At 34.3% G+C, this 22,934-nt stretch overlaps 1 protein-coding gene and 1 long non-coding RNA gene across 7 annotated transcripts; one reads left to right on the top strand and one right to left on the bottom strand.

Annotated features, from left to right (window-relative positions):
• Window positions 1–2,635: 2,635 nt before the first annotated feature.
• Window positions 2,636–9,212, top strand: LOC132301054 (DNA topoisomerase 2-like). The gene is made up of 15 exons (XM_059798343.1): window positions 2,636–3,109; window positions 3,626–3,918; window positions 4,005–4,071; window positions 4,167–4,446; window positions 4,547–4,746; window positions 5,874–5,958; window positions 6,152–6,282; window positions 6,362–6,469; window positions 6,549–6,725; window positions 6,795–7,136; window positions 7,235–7,371; window positions 7,457–7,814; window positions 8,313–8,499; window positions 8,598–8,647; window positions 8,745–9,212. The coding sequence occupies exons 1-15, from the start codon at window positions 2,636–2,638 to the stop codon at window positions 9,210–9,212; spliced, it is 3,357 nt and encodes a 1,118-aa protein (XP_059654326.1).
• Window positions 9,213–11,016: 1,804 nt separating this feature from the next.
• On the bottom strand, window positions 11,017–22,393 carry LOC132299332 (uncharacterized). Of its 6 annotated transcripts, XR_009480069.1 has the most exons (5): window positions 22,167–22,393; window positions 21,708–21,782; window positions 20,996–21,100; window positions 14,217–14,311; window positions 11,017–11,511 (listed from the first exon to the last, which is right to left on the bottom strand). It is a non-coding gene; the product is annotated as an uncharacterized LOC132299332 (long non-coding RNA). The 6 variants fall into 6 exon arrangements; XR_009480068.1 differs by lacking the exon at window positions 14,217–14,311 and having other exon boundaries at window positions 11,017–11,514; window positions 22,167–22,388; XR_009480066.1 differs by lacking the exon at window positions 14,217–14,311 and having other exon boundaries at window positions 22,167–22,386.
• Between the last annotated feature and the right edge of the window lie 541 nt (window positions 22,394–22,934).

Raw genomic sequence — 22,934 nt, 5'->3', positions numbered from 1 at the left:
GCCAAATGCGTTGTTTGTGATACACATTTAAAATTTAAAGCAAAAAAAATTTTTAAAAAAAAAAACAAATTTTAAAGGGAAAAAAAAAAAAGAAAAAGCTTTTTTAATTTATTTTTGGCCCAAATAAATTTTTTTTTTTTTTGATACAATATATTTTTTATTTAATGAATTTTTTTTAAAAAAAATTTTTCTCAAAAAGAGCTCAAAATAACCTATTTTTAAGTTTTTTTTTTTTAAAAATAATTCTGCCAAACAGTGCCTCTGTTTGGCCACTGTTCCAGTAAGCACTGCATAAGACAAAACTGGCAGCCCAAAACCGTGCTGTTTTGCAGCAAATAAAACAAAAAAAATAGGGCGCTGGGCGCCCAACAGGCCCTTGGCTCACGGAAATTGGGCTTCCGCGAGCCCGCTGCAGATGGCCTGGAACCTCAAACTTAGAATTCTAATTGGAGAGTTATATTCATTATCAAAAGGACATAAGACTAACCAAATGATCAAGTTGCCCCCACGGTACCAACCCCAACTTCCCAAAAAGGGATCTGAGTTCGACCCTAGTGAAATCATGGATGTGCGCGCCTGTGATTGCTTTACTTCCTTAAAAAATATATATAAATAAAGACAAGGACTTTAATCTTCTTCTTTTTTCCTTTTTCTTTTTATAAATAAAATAAATAAAAGAATATAAATAAAAACTTGTACAATTCGAATGGTAAAGATATTTGGGTATAGAATAATTTACTAAAGCTGCACTAAAAAAATGAAATGAAATGCCTCCTTGTTCAGGTAAATATATTAGTATTTTTGTAACGCGGTATATATTGAAATAGAAGGAGAGACCGACGTCGATCTTCAGAGGAGGAGATACTACGAAAAAAGCCAAGGAAAGAAACGACAAAAAGAAAATAGTAGTATGATATGAAATTTTAGATTTTTTATTTTTTTATCAAATATAACTTCTCCTTTTAAAAGGTATACTCTATTTTTTTTTAAGTGAAATTGAATTATTATACAGAACTCAACCAATTCATTAATAATTTGTCTAGAATTATGAATTTATATTTTCCTACCTCATTCAATTCATAAATAATCGAATCAATTAGTATGGGTATTTTTGTCTTTAATTTAGGAAAAAAAATGTAATTTTTATAGGAAGATGTTGATATTTACACTCCAATATTTTATAAATACACTCCTTTACCATATTCTTTTCTAAGATCAAATGACAAAAGTGTTTTTAATGTTTATTTTTCTTATTTTATAAAGTTCAATAATATTATACTCCCTCTATCTTAAAAAGAGTATTTTTTTTGGGAACGGTGACTTTTCAATTTATAAAAGTTACGATTCTTCAAAATAGATACTCTTTTTAAAACAGTAGGATAAAAATTAAAGTCATCATTACCAACATTATTTTTTTTCAATTTAAACAAATCCGCCACATAAACTCTCAATTTTCACTCATTTTATGATAAGGTTATTTTTTTATTTTTTTATTTTTATCTAATCAGCGGTTAATTTTGGCGAATATCTTTGTCTTTGGAATTCTATGTGAAGCAATCTTCCTTGTCTCGCTAATAAATAGCAGGCACTCCTAATTTCTCCTTCACATATAGCCTCCTTTGTAAAACAAAATTATGGATATCAGCTCCTTTTATCAGGCGAAAGAAAAAGTAATTTCTAAATAATAAATGAAATAAATATATTAAATTAAACTTTAATTTAGATTTGTTCTTTTTCAATTTAACTAAAATGAGAATATTGATATGGATAATAAGAATAACTAAAAAATATATAATTAATAATGCCAGTGTGAGGGAGAGACGAGGAGTACTAACTCCTATAAAATGATAAGTAGATAAGAAAAAAAAAAAAAATCCATTTTATTAATTACCAGGAAAAAAAAAAAAAAAAAAAAACCACTTTATTACCCTTTGAAGTTAAAAAAAGACAAAAGGAAAAAAAAAGAAAAAAGAAAGAGAGATTCCTTATATTAAAGTGTCAACTTTTGAATTTGTTATTTTGGTTTAATTTTTATCTTACATTGTTGAAACTCTTAAATCGTTCCCACTGCAACAAATTTCATAATAATACAATGTATTTTCATATTGACGCCAAAATTTGAAAAAGTTCTATGACTTTGATTCGGGACTAAATTAGCCTCCAAAAGTCTATATTTATATAATTATCCCCTAATATTAGTCAAAGTTAATATTAGTCAAAGTTCAATTCTAAATGCTTGACTTATGGTAGCATTCTAAAAAAGGCCTGAATGTTGTTCTAAGATAAAAAAAATAATAATAATAATAATAAATAAATAAAAAAAAACAATTTGCTTGTAGCACCGTAGGCTTAGTTGTAGCACTGTTTTTCTTCTTCATTTTAGGCTGCATGATAGTACTGCTCCTTACCACTTATGTGTGTATTCTTAGTTGTCTCTGTAATCTTGTCTGCCCACTTCAGTTGATGAAAAAGTTCAACCATCCCTCCACTCTTTTTATCTCTCTTGAAATCTCAACCATTCACTCTTTTTTTTTTTTATCTCTGTAAGGGTTGAACCTCAACCATCCTCTCTTTCTTTTTATCTCTCTTGTAAGAAGGGTTGAGAATAGAAGTGGAATACCAGGGAGGGTTGAGAATGGAAGAGGACTACCAGAAACACGAAGCCTTCCGACCAGAAACGTATTTGGGTTCGCTCGGTAAGGAAACAAAAACCTGCTGGGTCTATGAGAACGGGGGATTGGTCCAACGACTCGTCACGTACGTCCCCTGCCTGTACAACATATTTCAAGAAATCCTCCTCAATGTCTCCGACCACAAGCAGCGTGACCCGACGATGGACTCAGTGAAGGTGGAGATTGACGTGGAACAGGGCTGTATCAGTGTGTGGAATAATGGTTCTGGTCTCCCAGTGGAGATGCATCGGGGCATGGATGTGTACGTGCCCGAACTGTTGTTTGGGCAATTCTTCCAGACCACTACAATCGACAGTGATAGGGGCGGCAAGGCTACCGTTGGCCGGAATGGCTTTGGCGCAAAGATTGTGAATAGCTTCTCCACTAAGTTTGTAGTTGAGACTGCCGATGGCAAGCGTCGGAAGAGATACAAGCAGGTATAAGAAAATCATGGTCAAAAACAGGGGAGTATGTCCATTTTTTATTTTTCACATTTACTTTGCTTTGGTTTACTCATTATATTAGTTCATTGTTTTGTTGGTGTATATTCTGTCTTCTTGTTTACTTTTCTGTACTAAGGGCTTAGGAATTGGGTATTATTTCTCTTTCTATGCAAAAAAATGTCCACCTCTGTTCTAACGGCTTAGGCTCAATAAATTGGTATTGTTATGTATATTTGTTTGTTTTGGGTTCTTCTTTCTTGATTCTTAATTAGGCATGAGATGGTGATTTAAAATTTTATATGTGAATTGCAGAGATTTAAGGTTTCATTTATTAGATTCAGGGAGTTTGTTTCAATTTGATACCATCTATACGTGCAGACTAACTTCTCTCATCTTTGCTGCTCCTAACACTTTTCTTATCATATCAAATTGAAACTTCTATTCAATAAATTAACCATATCATCTATACGTGCATACTAATTTGTATAAAAATGTTGTGATGATCTGAAGGTTTTCATAAACAACATGGAAATGAAACTTTCGCCTGTAATAAGTGATTGCACCGATGATGAAAACTGGACTAGGGTTTCATTTAAGCCCGACTTGAAAAAGTTTGATATGATCCATCTTGAAGATGATATTGTTGCCATGATGAGAAAGAGGGTGATCGAATTAGCAGCATACCTCGGAGAGACTGTGAATGTTGAATTAAATGGGGAACAGGTTCTTATAAAATCATTTTTTGATTATGTCGAATTGTATATGCAATATTCCTCCAAGGACATACTCGATCCCATTCCCAGGTTCTCTCTTTGGATCTTTCTATTTATAGTTCTTATTCCTATTATATTTAATTGGATCTGCTAATCAGTTTTAGTAATTTTCTTAGGATTACACAAAAGATCAATGAGAGGTGTGAGATTTGCGTGAGTTCAAGTGACGGGCACTTTCAGCAGGTAGTGAAAAGAAATGATAAATACAAGTACATCAATTAAGTCTTCATTTATTTCTGGAGCTTGAATTTTGCACGTGGATATACTTGTTTTTACAGGTTAGCTTTGTAAATGGATGTGCCACGAGCGTAGGTGGGACTCATGTAAATTACATCACTGAACAAATCAAAGATTACCTTACAAATGTAAATGGGGAGAATGAGACTGAGGAGAATGAGAATACCAAACTCGATGCTAAAGATCTGTCAAATTTATGGGTGTTCCTTAATGTTGTTATTGACAATCCTCAGTTTGGGACACTTGAAAAAGAAAACTTAGTCGTTTCCCAAAATCGTTTTTGTTCCGAATTAGAACTCTCACAAGAGTTCTTACAAAAAGGTTTGCATCATTATTTATTAGAGATGTTTATCCAAAAAAAAAAAAAAAATCAATTTACTATTTCATGGAACTATATTTTTATTGCTGAAAATCATCGCAGTTGCCAAGGTTAAGCAAGAGACCGAAGAGAGACTGTTGGGGAAAAAATTGAAGAACATTACAATAAGTGACATAACAGAGGGGAGGGGAAATAAAATCTACGGCATTTCCAATCTAAATGACGCTTACTATGCAGGAGGGATAGACTATCAGAAATGTACACTGATTTTGACTGAGGGAGCCTCAGCAATGGCTCTTGCGGTAAGTTCTCACTTTATTCTACATTCAACTTGTATTACTTATCTAATAATTATAATAAGAGGCAGAGCCAATTAAGGCCTAGGGGGCACGTGTCCCCTGACCTGGCCCGCTCAATAGAATATATATAGTTAATTTGCAATTTTGGCCCGCTCAATAGAATATATCATTTTTTGTGGCATCATAGTTTGTGGTTTTCTTTGGATGACTGAAGTATCATTGTTGTTTATCATAATATTCTTATTGTTCATGGAAACTTATGTATGCAAAAATTATAAGTTATGCCTTCAAGGGACATGTAATAGTAATCTTCCATCATATTAGGCCTTCAAGTCCACAGTTTTGTAATTAATTATTGACTAGCTCATGTTCTTTAACATCCTTTTATTCCTCCGACCAAGACAGGTCCTTTCCAGGTATTTTGGTCACTAGATGCTACAAAAAATGTTGGACACTTTCATGTAGAGTTATGTCTTTCAGATAACTTGGTTTCGTCTAAATTTATGGGCTCTATATATGAGTATTTCATTAAGAAAAGTAGAGATAAATGTAATGAACATGATCTGCTGTCCCAAAATTGTTCCGTATGACCATGGCATGGACTCTATAGGTCCAATTCTTCTGTCTATTTGCAATGAAATTTGGAACAACTGTCATATTTCATATGCAAATATAGTACATTGCCATGTGATGTGCATGTCATATTTCATATGCAAAGACTCACCAGCATTTGCTCTCCCAAAACTACAAGTAAATTCACAAGACTTGGATAATATTGAGAAGGTGAATAATTTTAGAATCATTATCAATTACAGGCTAAAGCTACATATTCCACTATTTTTTTTAATTACCTATACAAATTCTAATCTTTAGACTGCACCAAACAATGATATTTATTTATTTATTATTTTTGTTGGTGATCCATCCAAATACAGAAACAAGAAATAACCCCATCCTCACATGCCTTTTAATCCCATTTTCTTTTCACTTCTTAGAATGATGTGTTGTTATTAAAAACCCTACATTTTTCAACGCCTAACAGTGAAACCAAATTTTTAGTCTTTATTCTCTACACCACTACCACCACATCCACAATCCCTAATTTTTACTCATTTACACCTATTTTACAGGAGGTTGGAATTTCCGTAGTTGGAAACGACTATTATGGGGTACTTTCATTGAAGGGCAAATTATTAAATGTGCAAGGAGAAAAAAGTGCACAGTTGGAGAACAATGCTCAGATTAAGGCAATAATTAAAGTTCTTGGTCTACAGATTCAAAAGAAGTATGACGAAACTCTTGAAAATATGAGATACGGTCATTTGATGATTATGATGGATTCGGTAACTTTTTTGTTTTCTCTTTAATACAATTATGTTTAGGTAATACATTCATTACTAATAGGGAGTTGACTTGTGTTTCCAGGATCATGATGGTTCTCATCTCAAAGGCCTAATTATTAATCTTTTTAATGAACATTGGCCATCACTCCTTCAAATTCCATCTTTCTTAGTAGAGTTGGTTATACCGATCGTGAAGGTATGCAATTGTTTATGAACTACCTAATCCCATATTTCAATCTTAATGAGAGTGAACTTAATTTTCTTTTGTGATACAGGCCACTAATACAAATGGGACATTATCATTTTATTCCATACCCGAATATGAATCATGGACGAAGAGTTTGGGGGGTAATTTAAGTAATTGGTTCATCAAGCATTATAAGGTTTGTTTTTTCAAATTTTATTAAATGTTTGATGGTTAGTATCAATATTATTATAATAACACATCTAATTTCCTAGCAGGGACCGGGAGCACATACAGCGGAGGAAGGAAGGAACTACTTTAAAGATATTGGTAAACTGACTAAAGAATTTGTTTGGGACAGTGACGATAAGGGAAAAGCTATTCGATTTTTTTTCGATGAAAAAAAAACAAAGGAAAGGAGGGACTGGATAAGACTTTCTAAGGTTGGACTTCATGTGACATTTTGGAAGAAAACTCCACAACAATTACAAATTTGTTTTCTAAATTCATTATTTGTTGTGCAGACTAGTGAATACATTAATCCAGAGCAAAAGTTGATTGGATATAGGGAATTTGTTAACAAGGAGCTTATACATTTTTCCAGAGCAGTTCTTCATAGGTCGATTGCTTCCGTGGTTGACGGCCTAAAGCCTACTCAGAGAAAAATACTTTTCTCTTCTTTCAAGTATAACTTTAACCGCGAAGTAAAAGTTGAAGCGTTCGCAAGTTTTGCATGTAGGGAAACGGCTTATCATCACACTGAGAGTGTTCTTGCCGATACCATTGTTCGCATGGCACGAGATTTTGTAGGCACCAATAATATTAGTCTTTTCCAACCAATCGGGCAATTTGGAAGTCGATTGAACGTGAGGCTAACAAAAAAATCTTAGTTCTCCAAATTGATATGAATAGTCATTATGTTTGCTTTAACTTGGATTTAAAAGATTAATTCATTCATTAACAGGGAGGCACAGATGATAAAGTTCGTACTAGGTATCTATACACTCGGCTGTCTCCTATCACACGTAGCATCTTCCCGGAACATGATGATAATTTGCTCACTTACCTAAAGGAAGATGGGATGTCAGTAGAACCTAATTGGTGAGTTTTTTACCAGTGATAAGTGAATCATTGTGTAGGTAATGAAGGTATCACAAATGAGAAGCTAATTTGTTTTATCGTTCAGGTACATACCAATTATACCTATGATTCTGGCTAATGGAAGTGTAGGAATTGGAAGTGGATGGAGTTCGAATATCCCCAATTTCAATCCGAGAGAGATTGTTTCCAATTTGAGGCATTTACTGCGAGGAGAGCCAATAGATCCAATGAAACCCTGGTATAAAGGGTTCAAGGGAGACATAGATATAAAGACAACAAGAAAAGGGAAACTCAGCTACATTGCAAGAGGAAAGATAAAAGAAGTAAATGAAACTACAGTTCGGATTGAGGAGTTACCAATCCAAAAATGGACCGAAAAGTATAAAAAATTTCTGGAATCAAACATGACAGGGAATGCTAAAAGCGAAAATCCATTCATAGAGGTATTTTTTTTTGCTCCTTATTGTACCAACATTCCAACACGCATACAAGTACAGACATATTAGTGGCCCAATAGGAACTTGAACAACCTCCCAAATGCTTTCTTTTTATATGCTTTTTAACAACTATGCCTGCTTGACATTGTTTTGCTGTGAGCCTGCTTAGTTGAGTAATATGTACTCATGGTATTACCAGCAAGATTGTTCTTTGATTTAACTTTCTCATGATTTTGTCCAAGAAATTTTTTGCTTGGAAAAATTTCGCATGCCTTGTTTCTTCTTTATGTTCTACTCCTCACCATCATCATTACCACTTTGGTTTCACTTCAGGATGACGCGAATGAAGAAAATCTATGTTGAGCTTTAAACCAAGTTATACGTTAATGAGGCATCTACCCACCTTAGAAATTGGACATATGCTGAGTTGCTATTAGGATTTTAGATGAATCAGTTATGTTTTTCATATAATTTATAAATTTTTATGTATTTATTTTTCTATAGGGTTTCAGAGATCACAACAGTGACACAAATGTGGATTTTGAAGTTTCCTTAACCAAGGAGAATTTGGACGAGGCCAGGAAAGAGGGTTTGCTGAAGAAATTTGATCTTACTTATCCAATCAACCTAGGGAACATGAACCTTTTTGACTCAGAAGGCATGCTAAAGAAATATGAAAGCCCTGAACAAAGTATAAAATTGATACCACATAGACTAACTCAGTTTATTCTGTTTATAATATATATATAACATTGCTTTATTGTATATTCATTTCTTTTCCTTTTGCAGTTCTTAAGGAGTTCTTTCCTATAAGACTTGAATTCTACAAGAAAAGGAAGGCAAGTTGGTCAAAAATGAAATTAAATTGCAGATATTTTAATTTCTTGGTTACTTTGTATACATGGCTACTAACAAGAAAATAATTTTCTTGCTCAGATGTTTATGCAGAAAAATCTTGAACGGAAATTGTTGATAGTGAAGAACCAAATTAGGTTGTGGAATAATTATACTGCGATCGTGCAGCCAACAGAAGGGAGTCAGGTATTGCGAATGCGAGAGCTGGGCCTTCAAACTTTTGGGGAGATAACAGAAACTCCGGAAGCAGATCTAGAAAGTGGTTATGCATACCTGGCTATGCCAGCGGAATTCTTCGCACCCGAAGGGTTACAGAAAATACAAGATTCTGAGGCTAAACTTCAGAAAGAGCTTGATGATATTAATGAAGAAAGTCCTGAGTTTACGTGGTTAAAAGAACTCAACCAATTTGAGGAAGCCCTTGACCAATATGAGAGAGACACAGCAGAATCCAGCCAAGGAAAGAGAGACCGAGATGACAGTGACAAAGATCGAGATGATAGTGACAAAGATGAGGGTGGTAGCCCAAAGCGTCTGAGACAAGAGTGAGGGAGATGAGGGTCGTATCCCAAAGAGAACAGAGGGCCAACTGTTGGAAGAAAAAAAGACAAGTGTAATTAAAATGGTGTAGCAACACGTACATTCCTCTGCCCGGTAGCCTTGGTTTTCAGCTGTCTCTGAGGTGCTTTTGGCCTTGCCCTTGTTCATGGTTATATTTCCAGTTCCCCTGTTTTTTCTCCCTTATTGCCTGGGATTTCTTCCTACCGGGCAGTGTTTGTTGCTATGCATGGTGCCAAGCTTGCTGGCTCTGGCTTTGCGTATGTTCTGGTGGGTGCCTGTCTCGGGCTGTTTTGCGTCTCTATGGTGGTAGTTTTTAGCTGGTTTTGGCTTGGCCTTCTTTTCTTTTGTTGCCTTTTTGGCTTCTTGGCCTTGGTTGAATGTGTGGCCTCTAGGGTATTCCCCTTATAAATTTGTATATTCTGTTGTTTTTTACTTACATTATTTATTTACCTAAATAGAAACATTATATCCTTCTATTGGAAGTAAAATATCATAACTGGGATTTATCACTTGATAGTCGGGTAGAAGTTAAAAGACTTCTATTTCAGTAGCATATAACATGCTGAGTAAACCACAATTTAAGGTATCAAGTCCGTTATTCTTTATTAAAAAAAGGAAGTCAATGCTAAATAATTTGAACTGCAAAGCATATTTTATTAGGAATTAACATTGTGTTTTTTTAACAGCTTATTGCATTTGGAATTAAAATTGTATTTTCTTAAAAACTGATCCAATTTAAAGAAGTTACCGTTCTCATCCAAAGTCTTGGGGGTTTAATTTTATCTGGAGTTTATGACCTTCCTTTTGTGGCTCCCCTTTCTTTGTTAAGTTTTTTTAATAGATATACGTTTCTCTTCTTCTTTTTTTCTTTTTTTCTTTTTTTGTGTGTTTATTAGAAAAATATTGATAATTTTTAGTAAAAACATTTCTATATGTATTCTACTCAGAATTGTGGACATAATGATAACTACACTTTTTTATCGGATTCCCAATTATCTGTCTCTTTATTTTTTAAGAATTTATGTTACATGAACTCAGATAAGTGTGGAGGGTGCAGGGATGGATTTTATTTGTTGATAGTTTCAATTTTATGTAATGAACACTTGGAGAACTTGTTGATGACTGGGAAGTAGTTAGGAATTTCGATATAAATAGTTGTAATACAAGTGTTCATTACATAAAAGTGAAACACTTGTATTACAACCTACATTGAGAAAAAGTTCAACCTACATTGTGTTTGTGATATCCTATATTTTTGTTAGCATAATTAATTAATTATGTTTAGTGTGTTGAATTTCATTTGATTTAAATTAATTTTAATTCAACTAGTAGTGGTGATGGAAATTGAGAAATATGAAAAGTAGGTGGTAAAGAATGAAAAACACGTTGGCGTTTAATTAGGGAAAATAATGGACAACCTTTTTTTTTCCCTGCAAAATGACAGAAGAATCTTGAATTTCTTTAATCCCAACTATTAGTTGTTAGGCACCTAAAAATCATTAGGCTCAGTCAAGATTGGGACCTATGACAATCATGGAATCAAATTCATTAGTCCATAGAACTGTGTCAAGAAACATCACACACAGACACACATGATTATTAGCTTCTCAACATCAGCAAGAAACCAAGACAGTTTGACCTCAATGCCATAATCATCATCTTGGTTTTCATAGCATTTCATGGCTTTGGTCCTCAAAACAAGTAGTCTAATTTAGATTATTTGTTACTTTAAAAGCTCAAGTGGGCAATCAGAAACTAAATACAAAATTCCAGAAGCATAAATCTGCAGGCCATGGCAGATTATTGGAAGTTAATGCGCAATTCCAAAAATGAAATTGTGTGCTATCATCAATCATTAATATATTAACTAATTTAGATTATAGAAATAGCACTCCGAAAACTGAGTTTCTCTAATGAAAATTTGTACACAATTCATTGAAAATCAAACGGAAGTCCCTCTGTGTTCAACTGGGGAACATCCACCCAGGCACATCTCTCAATAATACAGCTTTGTCTTGGTTCTCACTGGCCTTCCAAACCTTGAAGTCATGATCAAAGTAGGCAGCATCACTTCATCGCTTTAGTGAACGCATCGAAAAAGGCCCCTGTACATTGCCCTGAGGATCCATATAGTGCCAACCTGGTTTTGACAACCCAGATCTTCAGTTTCTTTATCATCGTCGCTCAGATCAATCACCAGAGGAGCCCTCACCTGCTTGTCCACCGCTTTCACTGTTTATCACAACTGGTGGCACTTTCTGCTGTTGGGCAAAATCAGCAGGCTGATCTGCTTCAGATGACAATGGACAAACAATATCAAGGATAGGATACTTCTCACGTAGATAATATACTGAACAATAACTAATTTAGGTGTAAAATGAGCAGGAATTTTTTCTTAATTGTCCAATCAATAGCAGAAACCTAAACCCCAGTAGGCTTTATCTGCAGGCAAGGTTCCAGCCAAAGGGTGTCATTACTGCCTCACCGACTTTTGAAAGTCCCAATCTCCTCCAACTGCAAGTCTCTCAGTTGAGACTAGTATTCTTATAGTATAATAAATAATTATCCAGAAAAACATAACGAGACATGACACGGTTAACCAGTGGGTATACTTTCCTACACAAGGACTGATAAAATGATAAAAATTTCAGTTATCAGGAAAAAGACACACACACGACACCAAAAAGCAAAAAAAACTCAATAAAAATGCTCACATCACGAAATAAAATGTTTTAGATATTTGTTGGAGCTAATTTTTATGTTTTTGTTGTAGCCTTTCTTTTTTTTTTTCAGTTCCTAGCTCTTGCCATGTCATAAGAGCATCAGTGCTTAATGCTCTTTTCTTGTCCTGCATGTTGCCACCATATCAAGAAGAAAATGGAAACGTAGCCTTTTTGTTGTCCTGCTTGGATATCTGATATCTCAAAGTCAGATGGGATTTCCGTAGAAATTTTTGGAACATCATTTATTCATAACAGAAATTGTAACTACTTGAAAAAAAGGTAATCAGCAAACCTAAATGTTAAAGCATTGCCATTTTTGTAGTCTCAAGACTTTGACTGCTCAGTGATTTCATTTATTGTTATGTACAAAAATGTGAAGATCTATGGTCTAGAGTCAGAAACTGATATCCAACACTAAATTTATCAGCTAACTCACAAGATTATCAGATTATTTATTTACTTTTATCATCTTGATCATTCATTTCACTGCTTCTCTAACTTAAAACAAAGAAATTAAAAGCCTCCCTAATGGCGGATATAAGAGAAAAAGAATCTGCCAGATCTAAGTCAGATAAAACTGGAACTAGAGTAAGCATAGCTGTATAAGTGTAATTGTGTGAGTGAGTGCGGGGGGATTAAGAATGTGAAAGTGTCAAAACCCAGAAATCCATCACCGAATGCCATAAATGATAAATCAATATATATGAAATGTCTTCTTCTAAAAATCAAAATTTTATTTATTAGAATAAACCAAAGTATCTACTTATGCATATATTTAGTTTGTTTCCTACTATTTTGAAATTATATGCCAGAAGATTATATACATGTATACTTTCATTTCTCTCACAGAAAAGTGTCTGGAACAAATGGAAGGTGAGTGACAGATGTAATTTCTCTTATGGGAATCCCGTATGACCTAGATCAGCATCTCGATGTACTATGTTGATTTCAACCAGCTGGAACTATTAGATGTGATTTCATTGATTAAGTTTGAGTTTTCTTCTGAAGGGAAAAAAATGGAGATCTTTCTCTAAAAACTGATGCTGCTGCATTGGGATGGCAATGGGGCGGGTTTAGACAAACCCTACCCCACCCCACCCCGTTAACAAATAACACACCCCATCTGCGTTAAAAAGCCATCCTGGGTTTTTGCTCAAGTTCCCATCCCCGTCCTGTGAATACTAAGAACCCGTTCCCGCACCATAACCCGTTTCCACAATTGCACAGAGAGAACGAACTATGAATATATAAAGAGATTTGATAAAGACATCAAATATTGTGATTTGAGACCCTACCCCACCCCACCCCGTTAACAAATAACACACCCCATCTGCGTTAAAAAGCCATCCTGGGTTTTTGCTCAAGTTCCCATCCCCGTCCTGTGAATACTAAGAACCCGTTCCCGCACCATAACCCGTTTCCACAATTGCACAGAGAGAACGAACTATGAATATATAAAGAGATTTGATAAAGACATCAAATATTGTGATTTGAGAGAAGCATAAAAAAAATATATATAGATCTACATATAGAAAAAAAGACATCAAATACTCATGTAGATAATAGATACAGGATTCTGATTGGAGACTTTCTATTTAGATTGAAAGAATGATCGGAGACCGATATCATGATCAGATTGGAGTGTTCTCCATAGATAGATATGGTATACAACACACACACAGAGGAGATTGAGAAAGAGATGGACATCATGTTAGTCTTACACACTAAAGGTCCCCAGTTTCATATTAATGTTATTGACATTTATTTATATCTTAAATGTCCAGTGCAGGTAAAGATTGCACTCATCCTCATCATTGTTGCCTTTTATCCCAAATGAATTAGACAGGTCACATGAATTCTATAACATGTCATGTCTTCTTTTTATATCTAATTTTTTGAAGTCATTTTTAATTACTTTACCCCACATTAGTGTTATTCGGCCTCATTGTCTTTTATCTTCTACACAAACTAATCTTCCCCTATGCATTGGCAGATCAACATTCTAGGTGTCCATACTATCTAAAGCCTACTTGATCTTATTTTGTCACTAATAAACATTGTTCCTAGTCAAAGGAAACATTTTTGCCAAATAGCGGGATACTCCCTCTGTCCCCCAAAAAAATGTCCCTTTTTGGGAATTGTGACACATTTGGGAATTGTGACTCACAATGCGTCACAATTCCCAAAAAGGGACATTTTTTTTTGGGATAGGGGGAGTAGTTTTCAAAGATGAACAGTACTATCAAGATATAGGGAAACACTGGCATACTAATTAGATATCATCAAAGGATATTCTTTACGCCAACCCTTCTCATTGGCTCAATCAATGAGGTTTTGCAACAAAACAAGTCCCCTCACAAGCCACTTAAACCAATACAAAAAAATGAAGCAGAAAGGATTAGAGAGAGTTCAAAATTAAGAGTGATGAAGTTGAATACAGGGGGATGAATGGATAGTGAGATTCTAAACTAATGTGACAACTAATAACAGCACATAGAGAATCAATTATGTTCTAGGGATTTGATGAAATATATTGGCTACATGAGAAAAGGGATTCATATCATTGGATGGCAACAATTTCTATGATGTATACGAATTAGTATATAATTAGCCCAACTCTATAACAACAACAATTTTATAAGATATATAGAACAATATGGGTGTTTTGATATATCGATTGTGTTCTGCCAGAATTCTTAAATGACATTACCATAAAAACAATTGCAAAATGGGGATCTTAAATTTAAATTTTCAGTCATTAAGCAGACATCCAATAAACTATATGTAGCAAGTGCGGCCAGGTATATAGAAGAGAGAAGATAAAAAAGAAGATGAGAGTTTAGAAGATCGGGGCAAACTAGTGCACACCTTTGACTGGGTTTTCCCTCTATTCATATTACTATTATCGAACTAACTGAAACGATATCCCTCCAACAAGAAGGGGAAACAAAAAAAGACTATTGATCTCTTTTACTTCCAATTCTAATTTAGAGTCTATGTAGATACAAATACACAAGCAAATTCATATATCTGTATGTATCTATGTACATATGCATGCCAATATGAATTATTAAGATTTTAGCATCAAATGAAATCTCTTCCTTGGTCCTACAGTCTCCAAAAGGACTATTGACACAATTATTAAATTCAACCATTGCTATATGTTATATGTAGGTACTGTAACTGATATTTTACAATGCGACTGTATCCGACAACATGTCAGGATATACTAATATTTGTTGAAACAATTTATTTTGTCGACTCATTGATGGATACGATAAATTGCTACATCAATATATTAACATCTAAAGGGCTTGCCCGGTGCGTGAGGATCAATATACTAACATCTATGAATGAATATATCTTTTCTTACTGTACATTGAGTAACCAATGCATTACTACTATAGATTCCAAATTGTTACAAGAGCTTAAATTCCAAGTATGTCAGGGTAAAGCATACATTCAGGAATAATTTTCACATATAATTAAGTGTTCTTTCTGAGTCTTTCTGAGTCTTTCGAATTATTACTCAATGGCAGCATAAAGTCCGAGACTTCTGTAACTGCAACTTCTCCATATGTTTTCTTTCTCCTCTTCAGTCTCACAGTTGGCACCTTCACTTATTTTATAAGTTTAAGAAGTTAATCAATATTCACATTAGGATTTCTACAATAAATATGCTAAATATCAGTTGATAGAGATCTTTAGTTACAATTATGCTAAGATTAAATTTCTGAAACTAGTAAAAACATAGTACATTCATGTGTAAAGAAAAGCAATTTAATGATGCATCAACCGAGAACGCCTTCCAACAAATACTTTTACCACTAAAATTGAAACGTTAATAACTAGTAAATTTTCTTTCATGACATTCCCGGACATTTTTTGTTCAGCAATTTCTACTTTATTGATTCCAGAAGTTCATTTCAGAATGTCCACATGTAGATAAATAAATTCACAAATGCATATATCTATTAGTGTATTGAAATGTACATTAATATATCAGTAGAAATTTATGTTTTCTGTATTTTGACAATTCCCCTGGTCTGAGAAACCAGTGTTTTTTTATTAGTGCATTCATAAAAAGAGAATCTATTAGTGCATTGATATATACATTCATATTTCAAATGGATATGATTGTTCAAAGAATGCTGCTAGGTATGTAAAAGCTCAACCTATCAAGAGTGAGAACATTGATACAAGTCTGAGGACAACCATTTTTATGCCATCTTATAAGATGGCAGCCACTGATTTCAGGATAAAGATGGCCATATAACCAGTCATTCGACAACATTTCTTGGGTGCAAATAATTTCTTGGAGGGTGTGAGTGCCAACTAGGAAAAAAAAAAATATCATGTGAAAATAACCACCATAGTTTAAAGTCATCGACCCATAGGGTCCATCTTCAAGAAGGCCCGAATGAAAGACCCAAGCCTACATGCACGGCCCCTCCAACAAAGTCCTACAAATGAAGACTCGGGCCTGTCGAGCCTGTTTTCCTTGATGAGAGCCCTCAGAAGGGCCGAAGCAAAGCAAGCCCAAGTCCATGCAAGAATGCCCCTAGATTTCCCCAAATTCAAAGTCCATCAAAGGTGGCTCCTCCCATGAAAAGGATCAGAGCCCCATCAAATACTCTCCTACTCCGAGTCCATGCAAATACTAAAATTGTACTAGCTAGCCATTGGTGACCATTAAGTTTGGTAAAAAAAGGTTAAAATAAAGATAACTTAAAAGTTATGATAACTAAAAGTAATAGATTCTCTTTTAAAGCATCTTCCATGAGTTTGATTGACTGTAACATATCCTGCATATTGCTTGAAACAAGGTGGAGATTATTCACAAATGCATATATCTATTAGTGTATATTTCAATGCACTAATAGATTCACTTTGTCCAATTATTGATGTTCTCACTCTTATATTATTTGCTGCTATTTCTTTGCAAAATGATATGCAATGCACTACTTCAAGTTGGCCGATCTGATTTGAGACTTGAGTAAGCATATATTAGTCCATACATGAAGTATTCTCTACTACACAGGAAAGAGCAAAACGGTGTCAATGCCAACCATGACAATGCACACGCAGATATATGTACATATATATATATATATAATATGGGCAATGATATCATGTTCAAAAAGTAAACAAGTTAGACTAGTATACAAGAAGCTGTACGTTGCCAATATTAAATTGGTGAATGTATCGCTTACTCAAACGTGAGATGAGTTTGTATGTTAAAAGACCTTGTTAAAGAACACTGCCACACACTAATACACACACTAATGTTGTGTTTCCTCTCCAATGATTTTTAGGGACGGCCGTTTGTCAATTTTATCCTTGTGGTCATTAACTTTTCTAAAACGTAATCTTGAACCAGTCCATTGAGTTGGCCCCAACCCAAGGAGGATATTGATAGAAGCAGTAGTAATCTTTGCTTCATGAGAATTGGTTCCTCCAGGTCCCGGCCACTCATTCTAACCCACTGCCAAAAGTTAACGCTACTCTACTTAGTCCTGGTTTTCCATGTACGTCCTTGAGCTGAGTTGGTTGTATACAAAACTTTTCACTGTATCTGCAGCTAGTAGGGCACCTCGTCACTACAACCAGACTAATATTATTGACTTCAAAAGTTTTGAACACCAAACCCCCAAAATTGAAAGCACCAATTGGTTCATATATATATATATATATTTAAGAATAACTAACCTCTGGGAGTTATCTGATTATCTTTTATTTGCTTATTTAAGCCATAAGAATAATGACCGAGTCTCCGTTAATAGTCATGAGTGATAAGGTATTAACGGAGACTCAGTAAAGTTATGTCATGTATTTACTTATGTCTATTAACAGAGACTCGGTAATTCAAATACCATTTATACTTCCCCCCCTCATGGTTTCATATCGTAGGTGGGACTACAGCTCCACAAATACGTGCAATCTCCACTGTTACCATAGCGCTCGCTATCTTGAGCTGTTCAAACGTTCCCTGAAGCTCAATGTTCTTGAAATAAGGATTTGACTCGTGCTCGAATGAATAGTTGCGAGAGAGCCTATTTTTCAAATCATCATTCCCAATGATGGCTCCAGCAATGGAAGCATCTACACCAATTAGGGCAATGAGTGGGTCATGAGCAATGCTCAAGAGATGACCTAAGCAACGTCACGTCTCCATACAAGAAAAACGGCCTCAAATCATGACACAGGGATGATCAAAGGGTAGAGACGCTTAACAGTAGAATCACTCCCACAATATTCTCAGAGCAATAATCTCACCTTGTTTCTCAGCAATAATCTCCAACAATACTTATAAAAAAATTGATAGACTTTTCCACATCATTCAAAAATCAGGACCTAATGCATATTTCTTTGACTGGTCTTTGGATATGAGTACTAGTTCAATTTTTGATGTGGAGTATCTGTTACCTAACTGAGGCACCTTTGAGCCTCCTATTTTGTTGGCATGTGTTCCTACAGGCAACGTTCCATCTTTCTCAGCATCAGCACTGGCACTTCCATCTTCTCAGCTGCAGTATATGGATTGGATTGATCGTATCTGGGATGTCCACAATTACCTTCCAGCTTCAGATTTTACATGGATAGTAGCAAAACAACTTTATTATATTGACTCTTACTTTTTTTTTTTTTTTTTTTTTTTTTTTTTTGATAAGTATATTGACTCTTACTTTTTGAAGATATACATTTGCATTTACTCTCTGGAGGAGAGTTTCTCAACCGGGAGGGAATGATGGAGAACCGGGCCTGGCCCGAGAGCTTGAAGTCCATATGGCCCACACCTACTATTGGAGACATGGGAAAGAAAGAATTAGGGTTTTTGCTTTTATAATTATTATTGAATTTTAGGTTTTTATTTATGGTAATAGGAATTTTAGGGTTATTTCTATGCCTATTTATATGTTGGTTTAGACATTGTGAAAGACAACTTTTGATATTGATTATTGATTATTGATTATTATTCAGAAATTATTGTGGTTTCTTCTCCCTCAATTCTAATTTCCCCCTCTGTTATTCTTCTCTTCTTCCTCATTCTGATTTCTTCCCCTATTATTCTTATTATATTTCTCTCTCAATCTCTATTTAACCTCTTTCTTATTTACTTGAATTATGTTCTCGAATCGCCCGTAACCACTACTGCATCAAACACCCTCGTTAGTGAGACTTAAATTAGGTGCAGTCCATTAAATGATAGTTCAGATAAGCCCTTTAAGTCGGCAATACCATTTTGGTGGCTTCTGAAAAATACAATATCATCTCCAAAATTGGCTAATACAGTAACAGCATTATCTGGATCATAAACAAGTATAAAGCTGTCTAAGGAATACCAATATTAATATTGCAAACCCAGCACTAAGAGACAATTTTAGCCTGACTTGAGCTTATAATCCTAGATAGGCAGCAAATAGACTAAACAGTTCATGAACTTGCACTTGGTTCGTTAATAAGATAAAAACTCATTTGTATCATAGACAAGCCAAGCTTAAGCTTTAATTTTAGGCTCATTGAATAAACAATTCATGCTTGAACAGCCCAAGCTCAGCTTGCTCTAGCTTGTAGTGTAATGGTAAGTATATAGTTTGAGTTATATAGTCACATGTCATCAGATGTTTGGTTACATCAGCTTAAATGCTGAAATCAAATGTAGCTTATCTCAATTATCCAAAATACTCCTGCCAATATCAGAGTTTTAGTGAAGAAAAACTCAAGAAATTCATGGGATGAATATATCAAAGAGAGAGAGAGACAGATAGAGAGAGAGATGGGAATGAGATGATGAAAAGTGACTAAGAAAGGCAGATCACAACCCATTTGAATTTTTCATATCAGAGATAATGAGAAGAGAAAGGAAAACCTGGAACTCATCTAGGAAGGGGGGTACCCGGGGTAGTAATTCTGTCTTGAGTCATGAAACCACTTAGATCTGGCCCTTCTTGAAGTTCAAAGAATTGGATTGGAGTTTTAACACATTTATTTAAATAGTTTCATTTTGGGTTGCCTTACCTCAATCTATTTATAAATGAATCAACTTCATCTTGACCTGCCCAAAACGAGTCATGAAAATTATATTTATTAACAAATATACTATTTTATTACCATGTCTCCATTAACTATATATTTTGCCTTTATGCATTAACTTTAATTAATATTTCGATTTGACGTCATTACTATGATATTTTTTATTATTTAATAATATTTTTATATTGTAATTGTTTTAATTATTTTTACTTTTTAAATTTAAAACTTTAAAAAAGATAATTTTATAACTTAGATATATGGTTGGATTTGGACCATTCAGTAAATGGGATCAAGCTTGGGGAGAATATGTGTTAAAATATGCTAACAACCCAATCCCATATGTGTTAAAATAAGTTAACTGAACCCACTGAGCTTGAACAGATCGAAGACCGTATTGGCGAGATTAATAATTATAAAAATAAAAGAAAATGAGTTATACAAGACTTTTATTTCTGGAGTAGATCCATCATCATTTTTTTATGGTAATTCTATGATTTATTGGAATGCCTGTTACGAACTTTGTAGAGATGAATTAGCATTCCAAGTTTTATCTGAAGGCAATTCTACAGTAATGAACTTCAACTTTCTTTTGATGTACCTAAAAGCAAAAAAGGAATGATGTTTCTGTCATTGTCATGTTTCTCTGCCTTCTTGCTAGTAAAGGGCATGCCCAAACTAGTTCTTTGGCTTCTCTCATTGTCTGTCTTCTGTGATCTACTATAAGTGATCACTTCTCCTTGTACTTTCTTGCTTCATTTACTTTTATAAATTTCCAACATTTAGGGAAAAAAGGAATGAAGAGCTATAGTGAATTGTGTGTAAATAAATGACATTACCTTATGTATACGGGTGTACTTGATCTTGTGTATGTATACATGTATGTACACATAATGCATTTCATTTGATCAAAATTACTTTACAGACATACAAATAGCATATTTTCTATATGAATTAAGACAACAGATTGTAACCATTTATCAGAAGCATTATAGCAACAGATGGAATAGCACTAACCTTGTCCTCCACCAGTAAGCTTGACCTGTACACCCTTGTCAACAAACTTTGCCAAATCCAATACTGTTTCTTTCCTGCCTGACTGAAACCTGGGCACATGGCATACTGAATAAAAAAAACACCAAAACAAAAATAAGCCAGAGGCATTTTTTTTGTCTATAGTTCAAAGTATTTGTTTGTTATTTGCAATTGCTTTGTAAGTGGAGGTAGTGCTAAAGTTGTACCTATGGAGCAATTGTGCATTTGAAGTCGAGGTTGTGGTGATGGTTTGCAGCTGAATGTAGTGGTATGGTTTAAGTCTTTTTAGCAATGGCACCAGTAGAGGTAATGTTTATGGTTGGTATGGCAATGGCCAATGGTGATTGTGAACTTGGCCATAGTGTTCTACAATACGCAATTTAAGTCGAAAAGCAAGGCTCCATTCGACGCAATTCTGGTTGCAATATTTAAAAATTCCTGTGTTTGTTGTTTCGTGATCTATTATTGTTAATTGATTTTTTTGTCGGACAACATTCACCAAACTTATGCAGACACACCCGCAAATAAAATAAAATAAGGGTCCTAAAAAAATCCGTTCAAAGTTCAAACAGACCCTATGTGTGTCTATGTTTTCCTTTTCAAAAAAAAAAAAAAAAAAATTGTGAATTGTGTGTGATAAAGATAGAGTCTTTTTCCAACACAAGACTGCAACCTAGAGAGAAGGGAGGGATACCATTCTATGGAGTCTCAAGTCTGGAAGCTTCTTTTCAGTCCCTAGAGAGAGACCACAAATTGCCCAAGTACAAACCTGACAACCAACAAACACAAAACACACAAGCTTTTCTAAAAGCAATAATTGGATCAAATGAAATACACGGGGAATGGGAATTTATGAAATACACAGGGAATGGGAATACACAATCGGTAAACCTAAAACCCAATAAACCCGGAACACATGTATAATACACAGGGAACGGGAATTTATGAAAAATGAATGAAATATCAATAATAGGATCAAATACACCAAAGAATACTTGTCTGGTAAGACTGGTATACAATTCCATCATTTCTAAAAGCATAAAAAAAACAATGAGAACAAATTGAATATATATATATATATATACAGTATGTATTATATTACTATGTATGAGTATATAGACGGAGAAAGGGTGAGAATGCGAGCTAAGCTAACCTTTGTGTAGTTTCAGTGGGGATGCAGAAAGAGGAGCAGAGAAGTGTGTCCTGTGTTCTGTGTCTGACAAGCGGGTACTCGATCAAGTTCCCAGATAATGGCAAAGACCCTACTCCTGCTCGTGAGTAATACTCCTCTGTCCCTCTCTCACAGTTCCCAAAAGACCACGTTTAATTTGGGACAGAGAGTAATAAATTGTTCGCTAGTTTCGTGGGCCTCTTTGATTATTTTGCGATTGGACCAAAAGTTTAAGTGGGAATAATTCGATTTTTCTTTTCTTTTAAACTCTTGTTGCGAATCACTTTGTTTATTCAGATAGCACATTATCGTGACACTAAAATTAAGGATTGAATTTGATTGTAATATCAACTGTCATAATGAATATATTCAAATCTTAAGATATTAGATTAAGGTAACACCTTAATTAGAAAAGCGCCAATTCCGCTTTAATTACACCTTGTACATTTGTCAAACTAATATTCTGAATTCCAAAATGTTAATGGACTGATCGCTGACAACCCAATCAATGACCCAGTTCAATTGCCAAGCGTTGTGTATTTACCCAGAGATTTCAGTCTTTTTATTGTTACTAGTGTAAATTACATTTTCTTTTTATAATTTTTTTTTTTTATCTTATAATTTTACTATATATATATATATATATATATATATATATATATATATATTGTAAATATGCATTTTAACAAAATAAATTCCTAAAATAATAAAATAATGATTAATTACAATAAATTATTATTAAAATAAATA

The sequence above is a fragment of the Cornus florida genome, unplaced genomic scaffold (assembly GCF_030987335.1).
Source record: "Cornus florida cultivar Cherokee Brave unplaced genomic scaffold, ASM3098733v1 CherokeeBrave_3.0.0_Hap2_Chr03, whole genome shotgun sequence".
Taxonomy (NCBI): Eukaryota; Viridiplantae; Streptophyta; class Magnoliopsida; order Cornales; family Cornaceae; genus Cornus; species Cornus florida.
This window is presented reverse-complemented; position numbering and strand designations above follow the sequence as displayed.

What these genes read in the sequence shown, in the direction of transcription:
- LOC132301054 (XM_059798343.1), top strand. Translation starts at nt 2,636, where the DNA reads ATGGAAGAGGACTACCAGAAACACGAAGCCTTCCGACCAGAAACGTAT. An exon ending in AAATGTGCAAGGAGAAAAAA is followed by an intron (nt 5,959 to 6,151) that starts GTGCACAGTTGG and finishes ACTAATAGGGAG; the next exon opens with TTGACTTGTGTTTCCAGGAT. An exon ending in TTTCTAAGGTTGGACTTCAT is followed by an intron (nt 6,726 to 6,794) that starts GTGACATTTTGG and finishes TTTGTTGTGCAG; the next exon opens with ACTAGTGAATACATTAATCC.